The sequence below is a fragment of the Euphorbia lathyris genome, chromosome 2 (genome assembly GCF_963576675.1).
Source record: "Euphorbia lathyris chromosome 2, ddEupLath1.1, whole genome shotgun sequence".
Lineage (NCBI taxonomy): Eukaryota > Viridiplantae > Streptophyta > Magnoliopsida > Malpighiales > Euphorbiaceae > Euphorbia > Euphorbia lathyris.
In genome coordinates this window covers 30353679-30368312 of record NC_088911.1, presented here as the reverse complement: position 1 = coordinate 30368312, position 14634 = coordinate 30353679, and the positions used below count along the sequence as shown (strand labels likewise).

The window sequence follows — 14634 nt, the reverse complement described above, 5'->3', positions numbered from 1 at the left end:
GTTTTTTTTTTTTTTTTAAGACCATGATTCTCTGAGTCGCGAATTAGCATATGTTTTCCTCTTCGCATCATCTTTTAAAAATCTATGGAATGAAATAGATGAGAGGTATGGGGAATGTAATGGACCTCTTGTTTTTCATTTACATTATGAAATCTATAGAATTACTCAGAGAAATACGTCGATTGTTGAATTTTTTAACAAAATTAATCGGAAGTGGGATGAATATGCTTCTCTAAAATCAGTTATATCCTATACATGTGGTGAGGCTTGTAAGCTAATTTGGGAACAAATTGAAGAGGAGCGTCTTATGCAATTTCTGTTCTGTCAGGCTTGAATCCAGTTTTCGATCACATTCGAGACCAAATTCTTCTTATGGATCCTCTGCCACCTGTTATTAAGGCGTATTTGATGTTTCTGCTTATTGAGAAGTAAGGAAATGTAACTACAGAGATTCAACAAGATTTTGCTAACATTACAATGACATCAACTAAAACTTAGAATAATCGTTTTAGTTCCGACAAACAAAAGAGTTTTAAGCCAAGGCAAAACAGGGATGATAAGTTTTGTTCTTATTGCTGCAAGGGTGGACATGAGAAGAGTGAATGTTTTTTATTGGGAGATTATCCTGATTGGTATAAAGGAAAAAGAGTTTAAGGACCTGGATCTGTTTCAGGCATTCAGGATAATCTAAGTTTTGATCAAGCTACTCCACTACAACAACAACAACAACAACAACAAAGCCTTAGTCCCGAAATGATTCGGCCTAAGTTTTGATCAAGCTACTCCACTAGAGGATACAAATTCAGATGCAGAAACGGAGAATCAATCTCCAAACACTCAAATATGTAAATGCTAATTCAGAAAGAAGTTCAGCGATGTCAGAGATTAATATAAGATATATGATTGAGCCTTAACTAAAAGCTCGAGTTTTTAGTTCAATCGGTTCCATGACATGGTATCAGAGCCTCGAGGACCAAACGGTCGAGGGTTCGAGTCCTGGCAACCTCATTAATTTGTGGTATTAAAAACATAAGGCGGGTTGGGCCTATGTTGTACACGCTGCAAGCCCAATGGACATTTGCGTATGGGGGTGTGTCAGAGATTAAGATATATGATTGGGCCTTAACTATCAGCTCGAGCTTTTAGTTCAATCGGTTCCATGACAAGCGAGTTATGAGAGGCAAAAGAAAGCATTCAGTTGATTCTTCTCTACCTTCTGCATCTAAAACAAATTTTACAACATTTGTTGGAGATTTTTTGTGCAGGTTAGTCTCACTCTCATTTTACTCCTGAATCTGGGATATCAATACTGATGCTACTACACATATAAGCAACACACTCGCAGGCATGCAAAACATTGTTAAACTTGCTGGTGGTAGAAAAGTGTTCTTGCTTGATAATTCTATATATACTGTGTATTATACTAGTGGTGATGTGAAATTCAAAACATGACTTATTTTTAATCATGTCCTTTATGAGCCAACCTTTCAAGACAATTTATTATCGGTAAGTTAAATATTTCAGATGAGTGTTATGTTTTGCAGGACTAGAGTTCTAGAATATTCTTGGCTATAAGCAGTTTACACAAGGGGCTTTATTATCTTACCAGTTCATCCTTCGATAATAATGTTTTACATGCTTTCTCTAGGTAAAGGCTATGATTACTTTGTTTTTTACAAAGTAAGCCTTACTTTGTGTGTTTTCACCATTAGATTAATTTTATACTCCATCATCCAATGGTGAAAACATACCAAGTAATGGTACTTTGTTAAAAACAAAGTAAGCCTTACTTTGTGTGTTTTCACCATTGGATTAATTTTATACTCCATCATCCAATGGTGAAAACATACCAAGTAATGGTACTTTGTTAAAAACAAAGTAACCATAGAAGACACCGCTTTTCTCTATTAGTGGAAATGCATATTTTACTTCAGTTTTAGTCAATGTTGTAGCTACTAGTGTTGATTTTTGGCATAAAAGGTTATGACATAGGTTTAATGTCAAAATGCACCAGGTCAACTTGTTTAAGACCAGGCATTGTTAAACTTTAACACCAATTTATTTAATTTGTAGATCAAATTGTGTGGTAATATCATAACCGATCATGACAGTCCCTAACCCACCCAAGTTATATAATTGTCATCTTATCATAATAAGTTCGAAGTGTTACCTCAACATTGGATTGACTTCGAAGTGTTACCTCAACATCGGATTGACCCGAGCAGTCGTTTTTTTTCTTTTGAGATGATATTTTTTTTAACACCAATATAAAAAATACTAATATACACATTTTTACATATAAAACTTATGCTCACAAATAGGAATACTTAACATAAAAATCCATTATTGTTCACATAGAATTTTATAAAAGATGCAAAAACTGAAGGCAAAGTAGCACAATCCGCAAGCAAGACTTTGAGATAGATAACAGATTACACTCATTTTGCACTCAATTTCTTATAAAGCTGATCAATTTCCTCCTGCAATATTAATATTCGTTACACAATATTAGCGACGAAACTGGAGCTAACATAACAGAATAAGTCTTCACATTTTACCTGATAATACTCGAGCAATTTATTTCTTTTCTTCTTCAAAGTTGCAGTCACTAAATCTCGTTCCATGTCGAACAGGCGAGATTCGACTATCAATCCTTTCACCGATTCAAAGCCTCTCAGCTGGATATCATACATAGAATTGAAGTTACATACATGTAGAAAAGTAAAATGAACCTTCAGAAAAAGCATAGATACCTTTTTGCTTAAAGCTGTAGACTTCAATTCTGAGAGAATGTATTCATTTAGCTGATCAAGAAGACAAAGCTCAGAAAATGAACCCATATGACCCTTTGAATGTGCCCATTTTTTGGTGGTTTCTTCATGGGGTTTAACTACTGCTACTAGCATTGATTTGAAGCTGTTTCCATATACCCATATCTGAGAAGATTAAACACAAATGAATCAGAATTTCGATATCCGAAAGAAAAATGAAAGCAAGGAAAAAGATGTTTTTATGATTTATGTTTTATGTTTACGTCTTCAACAATTGGGGTGATTCCATAAACGTTCTCCAAGTACTCAAGTGCAACATATTCTCCTTGAGAGAGTTTTATCATATTCTTTTTCCTGTCAATGATCTTCAGTACTCCATTCGGGAAAAATTCACCTATGTCTCCTGAAGAGAGGGGAAAAAAAGAGAGGGTAAGATTATGAAATCTGCAGAACTCGGTTTGACATCATTAGGCTGATGAATTAACCTGTATGGAACCATCCATCTTTGATGGATTCGTTCGTCAATTGAGGATTCTTGTAGTACCCGGAAAAGAGTGTCTTTCCTCTCACACAAATCTCCCCGCGAGGAGGATTGGCAAGTGGATTATAGCCCATATCCGGAACCTCCTCCAGACGCAACTCATTGTACACGGCTGGAACACCAACATTACCCATCATGCACATTTCATCCGGAAACCCAAGGGAGGCCGGTCCGCAGCTTTCAGTCAAACCTGAATGAACAATGTTACATTGATCAATGTCATCTGCATAGCATATGAAATGTTAGACAATTGCATCATTTATTTCCTTCTTTACCATAGCCTTGGACTACAAAAGCACAGCAAGTAACTCGCAAGAATTCTTCCACCTCGGTGCTCAAAGGTGCAGCTCCGGATACAATCAGTCGAATTCGACCTCCTAACTTAGCTTTCACCTAATGAAATAAGAAACATTAAACTTAGAACTCATTGCTGAAAAGAAAGATGACATGAAAATGATGCAAGATTTTACCTTCCTGAAGGCCAATAAATCTGCCAATGGTGAAGCATATTTCTGTTTATAACCCCGATTCATCCAACCGAGTTTACTGCATAAGAAAAACATATAAAACAAGGATCATCACCCGACTACATTTACAGTTTACTAGAGCTATGAAAAAGTGAATATTACATAATTAGAGAGACAGCAGAATCAATAGGAGAGCAACTTACTACTTGTACAAAGCATGGAAAATTCGCCTCCTCACAGGATTCAATTCCTCTAATGCCGTTTGAATACCTGAAATACGGATAAGCGCTCAGTCTATATAACCGGACAACTAAAACCAATTGATGTATGAATATTTATATAGTGATAAGTAGCATGCCTTCATGTATTTTTTCAAATACTCTAGGTACACCAGCTAAAAAGGTTGGCTTCAACTCCATTATGTCATCCCTCAGTGCATTCAAATCCTTCAAACAAAAATAAATTCGAGCCACGAGGTTGTTAAACTACTTATCGGGTTAAAAAAAAAGGTACACCGCGAGAGATTCTGGTTCATATACCCCATGATAGTAGCCAATAGAAGCACCATTCTTGAAAAAGTATTCCTCAATCACGCGATCAAGTACATGAGCAAGGGGCAGGAAAGATAGATACACGTCGTCCACCGTCATCTACATGGAACAAAAACTGTTTGTCACAATAACAATAGACTTTTTAAGGATCAAAGCCAAACATGAAAAGGAGAATGTAAGTGCAGATTTTGTTACCTTGTCATCAAATTGTTCCAAAAACAAATCAATGCCTCTAACAAAAGTTGCTAATGTTTCATGTGTTAGCACAACTCCTTTAGGGTCGCCGCTCGTGCCACTTGTATACATTATTGTGCAAATGCTAAAAGAATTAGGCGGCATTATCTCCGACGGATTCTCCTTTCCCTGATGGATAATACTCTCAAAGATTAACTATAATGAAGATCAGGAAACACATGACAACATAATAATCTAGATTTCAGGAAGAACAAACCAAGTGCATAAACTCCTCCCAAGAGTATGGTTTTATATCTAGTTTAGCCGCCTTCTCTTTCTCTTCATCCGTAAACGAAGTGAAACAAATGATTGCTGCAACCATAGTGAATATTAGAGAATACAATTTCCAGTAACAGCACATTAACATTTATCTACCAATTCTTACATTTGAGCCGCGAAGCACATTCACAGTCGGGATTTAACAACTGAAAACATGAGAAAAAGTTTAATTAGAAATCTGCTTGCAAGATTCTGAAAGCAAGAAAATGTAATTTGGAGTGCAGGTTAAGGTTAGTAGACGTACTTCTTTCACTTTCTTATCTTGGATGAAAACAAAATCAATCTCTGCATGATCTATTATAAAATTTACAGCTCCAGGACCTGCATCCAAGAAATCCATTCAACTAAACTTTTACAGAAAAGATCTAAAATGCCAAATAGCTGTTGCTAAACTAGAATTAGGCAGGACAGGACCAAAGGTGGTTCTTAAACCTCAGAAATTGGGAATTGGTAATTGGATTCAAGTAATATAAACTATGAACAAACAAGCAGAGCAACTATGAAACTAGAAATTCAGCTTAAACTTGTCAATATTTGTTGTTTAGTACTAGTACTTGGAACTATTATACACCTAAACTTATCAATTTTGGACTTCCGACGTACTTATTTGCCGGCCGACTCAAACTTTCATCTTAACACATTATCTACCATGTCAGCAAATAAGGGTATCGGAGGTACAAAATTGACAAGTTAAGATGTGGCATAGGTCTAAGTAAAGTGGCAAAAAATTGTGAAGTTTTAGGTTAAGCCTATAAATTAAGCTACTAAAAATAGCAATTTCATGGTATTGTTTCATATTTAAACAAGAAACGTTAAGCAAAATTTAGAAGAATACCAAGTGTATCATATAGAGGCACGCAGACCAAACTGTGGGCGTTACAAGCCTAGACAAAGTCATAAATACAAAATTAGAGAAAACAAAAGAACAGATACCAGCATAAATCAGACAAATGTTAAATGTGAAAACAGACCTCCATTGCCTCGATCCATTGGGGACAATTTGATCCATAAATTCCAATCCGACAGCCCTGCCAATAAATAGATTAAAAACAAATTGGTATACAGAAGAAACTGAAACTTTATTTCTAAAAAGACACAAGCTTGGAGACTGAAAAAAACAGTAATTCCGAAAATGTTAATGAAAAAGAGTTTGGTGCGGGTAATATGGGCCTTCTGGGCCCAAAAGCTAACTCAACTCCTGAATTCAACCCCCAAAACTAGCTCAAAAATGAGTTTAAAGGTTCGAAATTTAAACTTACAGGTTGAGCACCAGATGCTCGCAAAGCAGAACCCAGTTGCAAAACTTCATCATAAACTTCCTTGTATGTTTTCCAAACATAAGGCCCCACCTAAACAAACAACCCCAACTTCTATTATTAAAAAAAAAAAAAAAGGAAAAACAGACATTTATTAGTATAATAATATGAACTTGATGATCTCTTGAATTCCTTACCTTGCCATTAACAAATTTTCGCCATCCAAGCATTCTATTCCCAGGAAACTTCTTGGCAGCTACACTGAAAACACAAAGACAACACATTTCAATTCCAATGTGAAAAAGATCAAATTCTGAGATAGAAAAAAAAGCATCAAAAGTACCTGAAAAGATCCCAGGTTGTAGTCATAGAAGGATCAGGAGGAGGAAATTCATCTTTTGATAGGAGATTACGATAAACAGGACCAACTGATAGATTTCCATCTTTACCTTCTTTTCCTTCCTCAACCTGAGCTGCAAAAAGCTTCATTTTTTTTTTCTTTTGTGTGTTTGTTGTTTGAGATACCTGTAGCTAGAAAGGGTCTTTATGTACTGCCCCAAAACAAGAGTAGGAATGAATCTTCAATGCATTTAATAGCGGTCTATTTCAGCTGATGAAAAATTTAAATGCCATTCAGACAAACAAGTAGTTTTACATTAGGAACTACTGATGACTATGTTTAGGCTTATCTAAGCTTGGGAAGATAAACAATATATTACCAAATTCATGACATCACCCCCACTTTAACAGTTAATAAACGCCAAAATTATTTTTCTTTACCCAAAAAATAGAGTAGCTTTATATTATACGGGGATAATGTACCAAAATAGTCTTAAGGTTCCGGAGAAGTATCAATTTAATCCGAACGAATAAGATATTAGTGTTTTAGTTTTAACTGTTGCAAAATAATATAAATTTATCTTTGAATAACGAAACTCGGTGCCTCAAAATGATACCAATTTGATTAAATCGATACAATTTCAAAAAAATTTGAGACTAAATTAGTGTTATGTACATTCAGACTAAATTTACATTTAAAAAAAAGTTCAAACATACCCCTCGTGATAAGAAATTGTAACATTTTATTCTTAATATTTTTAATTAAATCCAAATATCACAACGATTCAGAATTTTTATATGAACCAAAGACCCAAGAAGAAAACATGTATACTCTTGATCAAGGAGAATCACTTCTTATTATCCACCCTTTCATCTTTATCGGCGGGATATTAATCATAAACTAGGGTATGTTTTGTTAACTTTATTTTTTTATCTGGTTTGTTTTTTCAATTTAAAAAAAAAGAGTTTTAAATATTTGGTTATAGATTTATTGTTTGCTTTTTATATACTTTATAAAAGTAAAAATGCTTATTTTTTTAAAAATAAACTTTTTCAATAATATCAAATAACAAGTAAACCAAATCAATTTCAATATAAAAGGTTATTAAGAGTTAAAACAATGTCCAACTGAATAAGACAAGAAAAATCCAATGGATTTTTTTTTTTTTTTTTTACTATTTAAAACCGTTATGTTTAAATCCAAAATTACTCTAAAATAGAAATATTGAATAAAGGGAGAAGAAAATATACCTTTCAGAAAACGCCAAAGAAAGTGAAAGTTGCAATGAAGGAAAGGATAGGTTAGCTATACAATTAAAAAATGGGTAAATTAATAATAATCCAAAAGTTAAAGAGCATGAAAGCGTAGAAGCAGCAAGTTTAGGTCCATAGAAATGATACAGCCCCACAAAATCCTCCTAAAACTTGATAATTAAATTAATTACTAACATAAAATAAGAAAAAAAAGTCATTTTTATATGATGGTCCACAAGAAGACACATATCAAGCATAAAGAGTGATGATGGAAGTCTTGAAATAAATGTGAGAGAGAGAGAGTGAAATGATGACAATTATTTCTCAGAATTCAATTTAAATGACAGATGTTAGATGAGTTAGATGATGAATTCAACCGCTCACTTAATTTTTGTTAGAAAAATATCTATACTGTTGTTGGATTAAATGTTTAGATTTTAAAAGGGTAGAAAAAATTTATTTTCCTACCCAAATACCAGAAAATTAGGAAAAGATTTTCCAGCACAATATTATCCGGCAAACAATCGACGTCTTAATGTTGATATATTTGGTTAATTTTAAACAATCATCATTTTCAAGTCATGAATCTTGTTATCTTCATTATATCAATGTATGTTATGTTTGTAGGTTTTATATCTTATAGACAATTATTTTAGGATGTAAAATATTTATAAATGAATTGTTCTTTTATCAATCATTTGTTTTAATGAGATATAGTAAGTTTAACTATATAAAGACATTGATCTTTTATCACAACTAAACAAGTTAAACAAAAAGAAATCTGGAGTTTGTATCAGTAACCATAAATTATTCATACAAGCATGAAGTGAGACTATACCTTATAATTCTAAACTAATAAGTTGATAAACTTAAATTGCCCAAGTCAAGTATTATGTTTAGAGATTAACATAATATTGTTGAGACTTGCATGTAATAATGTCTTCAGTTGTGAACAGAAAGTTGATCTCACAAGTTTTAGGTATTCAGATATCTAGACAGTTACATGGATCCGATGAAGGAGTCCATTAGGATTGGGGACCCAACTTGAGATGACAGGATGGATAAATTTATCAATTGTCACATGTTTCGTCTCAAATGTATTAGTAGGTATAAGTAATCCCCATACTCAAACAAACATTAATTAGTGATTCTGGATTATGGAGTGTGGTGCTTTGACTCTACTTCTAACACGATCCATACCGACAGGATGTCTGGGGTGTGTCCGGGCAAGCGTTTGGTATCACATAAAATAATTGCAGGATAGTTAATGTTAGATTGAGCATTTATTGCTCCTGATAAGTTGGAGATATACTCATGGCCTTTTGTGGAGAATTAACTTGAAATCATTGCAAGGTGATAGAGTTAAAGGTTAAAATAGAGATTTCACTTAACCTATCTATTCAGAGTTAATTCTACATAGACAAGTAAAACAAACGTCTCATTATGTGTAACTTGACATATTTCATAGTTACACATTCGTTTAAGGATATAGCTGATGAATGATCGAATTATACTAGACCTAATATGGAAAGATAAACGTCAGTATCAACCTGACTTCTTATCGTTCTAGGAGAATATTTATGGTTCTGCTTTTCACAGTCTACGTACTCATTTTGTTATACGTTTAGCTGAAACTAATTTGTTTAAATTAATTATAGTAAACGTATATGACTAGTTACGGTAAGAACCTAATGGGTCACACATAAGACTAGGAGCGGATGACGATATGGTAATTTGAGAGTGACTTGTAGAAAGGGGCCCAAATTTATATATAAAGGGGGATTATTTGATTAATTGATTTATTGAATAATTGTAATTTGATTATTTTTTTTGGTAGGAAAGGGAAAGAAAAAAAATAAACAAAAAAACAGCCCAAAAACCTAACCCGGGATTAGTCTAGGAAAGCTAACCCCCACAACATCATCCAAAAGAAGAGAAGACAGGAACTCAAGAGGTGAAGAGAAGGTTGAGACTCCCAACATCCTCTCATGGCCCTCGGCCGCAAGACGGTCGGCCACCCGATTCTGCTCCCTGAAGACATAGCAGAAGCTGATGGTATCAAAGGAAGAACAAACCCTTCTGATCTCTTTGATTAAATTCTGGCTATTTAAACAAATAACATTATTATCAGAGATCATTTTGACAGCTTCGAGGTTGTCAGATTCCACAAGCAGCTTCTTCAAGCCCAAATTCTTAGCAAGCCTGAGGCCAGAAAAAATCCCCCAAAGCTCCGCAGAAAAGGAAGAACCCATACCCAGATTCTGAGCAAACCCAGACACCCAAGCACCACCAGCATCCCTCAGAACCCCTCCAGCAGCAATTTTACTGTCATTTAGACAAGAACCATCAGTATTTAACTTCACCACCCCTTCACCAGGCCTACTCCAGCCAAAGATATGAACAACCTTCCTCTGGATAGACCTAGCTAAAATATCCTCTTTGAAGTTATCTGCAATAGTAAAAATCTTTTTAGAAAAGAAATCAAACAAATTAGGAATAACAACAGTTTCTCCTCCAAAAATCTCATCATTCCTCCACTTCCAAATCTGGTGACAGACAACTGCAAAGAGGATAGCACCATGCTCCAGATCGGCCAACAGCTTCCCACTAACACTATCCATAAACCAATCAAGATCAGAATGGGACAAGAAAGCAGACAGCAACTGGTTAGGGAGAACTTTCCTCCACACATCTTTACTTCTAGCACAATCTCTAAGAGCATGACAAATGGTTTCCTCATGCCCTCTGCATCTACTACACGCACCAGACTCTGCCAAATGACGTCTTTTCCTAAAAATATTCGTAAGCAACCTATTTTTGACACCAAGCCACAGGAAACTCCTAATACGATACAGAACTTTTAAGGCCCAAATATTCTTCCAAATAACTGAGTGCGGAGCCTCCAAATTCTGATTGAAGGCCTCGAAAGCAGATTTACAAGAATAAGCACCGTTATTTGTCAAAGACCAACAGTGACTATCCCCATCTTCCTCCTTACTACTAATTTTAACTCCCCTAATTTTCAGGAGTGTTTCCAGACTGAGGCAAGAATCGAACCTCGACCAAATCCAATCACCCTCCGAATCCACAACATCAACAATCCTCCAATTACGAATCTCAAGAAGCGGTGGGGAGTTACACACCTCTAATAAAGGCTTTTTACCAATCCAGATATCATTCCAAAAGCTTATTGATTTAATCCCAGAGCAAAACTCTGAAAACACAGCACTAAGACCTTTCCATAAAAAAGAACAATTAATAACTCTCTCCTTAGGACCCCCAAAAATCCTATCCTTTCTATATTTTCTGCACAATAACCGAACCCAAAGAGAAGACGAGAGCTGCCACATCCTCCAAAGAAGTTTCATTAATAACACTTTATTATTGTCCCTGGCTTGTCTTATTAATTATAGGATTATAAATTAATTAAGTATCAAGAGATTATATCTTTAATTAAATTAAATTATTATCCTAATATAAATAAGTATTCTAATGGGATTAGAATTAGAATTATTAATTATATTTACACTAGTATTATGCCCGCGCGTTGCGCGGGTGGATAAATTTTTTTGTACATAAATTTAACATTTTAAAATTTTTAAAATTTTATATCATTTACCTATAGTGATATTAATATTTTGTTTTAAATTAATTTAAATTTACAAACATATCTTTATAATTGCTTGATAATAGTGTTTGGAAGTTGTTGAAGTCATAATCTATCGTCCTTATTGACATGTTTGCAAGGGTCATTTCTTTCTGTTCTTGTATAATATTTTTTCTATATAATTTTCCAATTTAAAAATATTTACTACACTTTGTGGCGATATATTTTCAATCAAATTTTAACTCTCCTCAAAATTATTTTTCTTGTGCTTTCTAAAACCTTTGATAAATCCATGAATTTGAAATAAGAATTTCTTTTCTTTTTAAATTTTATTTGATTTATACAGTAGTTTGGAGGTTTAAATATTGTGTTAATTATTACAACGTAAAATTAAATGTGTTATAATTTTTTTCAGTTATATTGATTTTAATGTTATTTATTAAAGTTGGTTGAATGGAATTTAAATGGATCCTTACATATTTTTTATAGTTATATAATTTGTTTTCATTGAGATATTTTGTAAGTTATTTTATTATAAATATAAATATATCTTTTGTCCAGATATATTGGTTTTAATGTTATTTATTAAAGTTAAATGAATGGAATTTGAATTGATCCTTACATTTTTTTTTATCAATATGTTATAATTTTTTTTTTATTTATATTGGTTTTAATGTTATTTATTAAAATTAAATAAAGGGATTTTGAATGGATCATTAAATAATTTTTATCGTTATATAATTGTTTGTTCGTTGAGATATTTTATAAGTTATTTTATTATATCTATTAAATATAAATATAAAAATTTTCAGTAATATTAATTTTAATGATATTTATTAAAATTAAATGAATAGAATTTGAATGGATCCTTACATATTTTTTGTCATTGTATAATTTTTTTGTTGGGATATTTTGTAAATTATTTTTATTATATCTATTCAATATAAATTAGATTAAATGTAATATTTTTTATTTTTCTTTGTTATTATTTTGACAATTCATCAAAACGCATATAAAACTCTCCTCATTAATTTCTTTCTACTTCCACTATTATATATAGTATAGATATAGAATACATCACTAAAAATAAGAAGGAAACTTAGAATGGTAATCATAACAAAACGCGATTTATAATTGAAATAAATTTCACTGTATGTATAATGTTTCAATACATCTTTAATTATTTTTTTCAATATGTCTTCAACTTCAATAAACAACTATCATGTGAAATTTTATATCTATTCGTACAAAAAATGCATAAAAATAAAAAATTCAATCAATATGAGTTTTTTTTATAAAATCAATATGAGTTATATATAAACCCAAATTAAAAAAATCAGTGTATTTCATCAGGTTTAAAATTTGGAAAATTAATCTAACTCCAATTAAACATAACAATCGAGTTCATATAAAGCCGAAAGTCCAAATTTAGTTAGAGCTAACAATCGAAACGATTACACCTAGCAACTTATACAAAAAAAAAAATGAAAATATATTATTTAGTCATTTTGAAGAAAAAAAATAAATAAAAAAGAAAACATAGATAAGACAGCGAGAGGTGTGGAACAACACAATTGAGAATAAAATAACTATTACATATGGAAAAAAAATTGAATGCTTACCTCCAGAAACATGACGCTTTCCTGTAATTTTTGACAAATTTGCTTTTCCCGATTTCAGCTGTTTATACCTCATCTATTTCCATCAGATTTCTTCAATTGGAGATATAAAAGACTAAATTCTCTAAATTTTTGAAAAAAATGCTATTAATACAGTTTATCAACGGAAAGCGCTCATAAATAAATCTGAATCTGTTAATGAAGTAAGAACAAAATTATAAGACTATATTATTTGAAGTAATAACAAAATTATAAGATTAAAAAAAAAACTAATACATAATCAAAATTAAAGGTCGGGGATGTCTTTCATTTTCGGTGTCCAATAAATATAATGATGGAATACTATATATCATGCTTTATATATAAATGATTATTTGTGACTTTTGGATTTCCTTCGCTTTATGTTTTTTCATCTTTCTGTAACTCTTACTTTTTTTATTACTTTAATTAATGGGCTAGTAATTGATAATAAATAATGTATTAATATAGTATTCATGATACAGAGATAATTAGCACTCATTAACTCATTTATTCTTTTTGCTCCTACGATGCCAACTAAGCGAAAAAGATAAGATTAATAATTATATATAGTATAGATTTATATTAGATATAGATATAGATAAGATTAATAATTATACTTGTTTATTTAATTAGTAAATCTAATGAGACTAGAATTTTAATTAACTGTTTTAATCTAATCATACTAGGGTTAGGAATTGAAAACACTATAAATACTCCCCCATTCTCCCTGCTGATGATGCTCCCATTGAGGAAATTGATGCTTACCAGAAGCATAAGGCTGATGATGATCATGCCGGATGCATCATACTTGCATCGATGACACCGGAATTACAAAGGCAACATGAGGAAATGGATGCCTATTCCATCATCATGCACCTAAAGGAATTGTTTGGGAAACAAACCAGGTGCGAACGCTACGAGATATCCAAGTTGCTATATCGTAGTAGGATGCAAGAGGGCACATCTGTCATGACGCATTATGTCAAGATGATTGGCTACATTACCAAACTTTCTAGTATTGGATTTGCGATGGATAACGAATTAAGTATAGACTTAATTCTTCAATCCCTCCCAGAAAGTTATTCACAGTTCATTATGAACTATCAGATGAATGACTTGCAAACCTCTCTTGAAGAGCTTGCAAATATGCTCAAGTCAGTTGAGCCCAATATGAAGAAAGACAAAGCCATACCGGCTCTTGTCATTGAGGGATCAAAGAAAAGGAAAGGGAGCTATCCCAATCCTAATTATCCCAAGAAAGGTAATAAAGCCGTGCCCTACAAAGCTAAGGGAAAGGAAGTGAAGAAGCCCAAAGGAGAGTGCCACTTCTGTGGTAAAGACGGTCATTGGAAGAGGAACTGCAAGGAGTACCTAGCCTCCCTCAAGAAGGGAAATGGCGGTACTTCAACATCTGGTATGTTTTATATTGAAATTTCACAGTCTGAATCTTTTGGTACTTGATACCGGATGCAGCCTGAGGATATTCCAGGAATATCTAGAAATATTATTTCTATTAGCCGCCTTGTTGACGACGACTTTTCATATTTCAATAAAAGACAAGAGTTGCAATTTTTATAAAGATTCGATCTTTTATTTTTCAGGAATATCACAAAATGGGATTTATGTGTTAGATAACAAAATTCCTGCTTTTGCAATTGATACCAAAAGACATAAGCTAGATAATTCAACTTACTT

General features: G+C 32.7%; 1 protein-coding gene across 1 annotated transcript; it reads right to left on the bottom strand.

Moving 5' to 3' along the window:
• Window positions 1-2268: 2268 nt before the first annotated feature.
• On the bottom strand, window positions 2269-6773 carry LOC136217613 (long chain acyl-CoA synthetase 1-like). The gene is made up of 19 exons (XM_066004211.1): window positions 6443-6773; window positions 6297-6360; window positions 6103-6192; window positions 5815-5871; window positions 5679-5727; window positions 5088-5164; window positions 4950-4989; window positions 4782-4876; window positions 4526-4693; window positions 4319-4429; window positions 4138-4225; window positions 3983-4049; window positions 3783-3858; window positions 3588-3705; window positions 3257-3502; window positions 3035-3174; window positions 2754-2936; window positions 2559-2678; window positions 2269-2480 (listed from the first exon to the last, which is right to left on the bottom strand). Exons 1-19 carry the CDS (start codon window positions 6586-6588, stop codon window positions 2439-2441), a joined length of 1977 nt encoding a protein of 658 aa, XP_065860283.1. The 5' UTR covers window positions 6589-6773; the 3' UTR covers window positions 2269-2438.
• Window positions 6774-14634: the final 7861 nt, after the last annotated feature.

What these genes read in the sequence shown, in the direction of transcription:
- LOC136217613 (XM_066004211.1), bottom strand. Translation starts at nt 6,588, where the DNA reads ATGAAGCTTTTTGCAGCTCAGGTTGAGGAAGGAAAAGAAGGTAAAGAT. An exon ending in TTCCATGCTTTGTACAAGTA is followed by an intron (nt 3,859 to 3,982) that starts GTAAGTTGCTCT and finishes TTTCTTATGCAG; the next exon opens with TAAACTCGGTTGGATGAATC. An exon ending in TTTTGTAGTCCAAGGCTATG is followed by an intron (nt 3,503 to 3,587) that starts GTAAAGAAGGAA and finishes TTGTTCATTCAG; the next exon opens with GTTTGACTGAAAGCTGCGGA.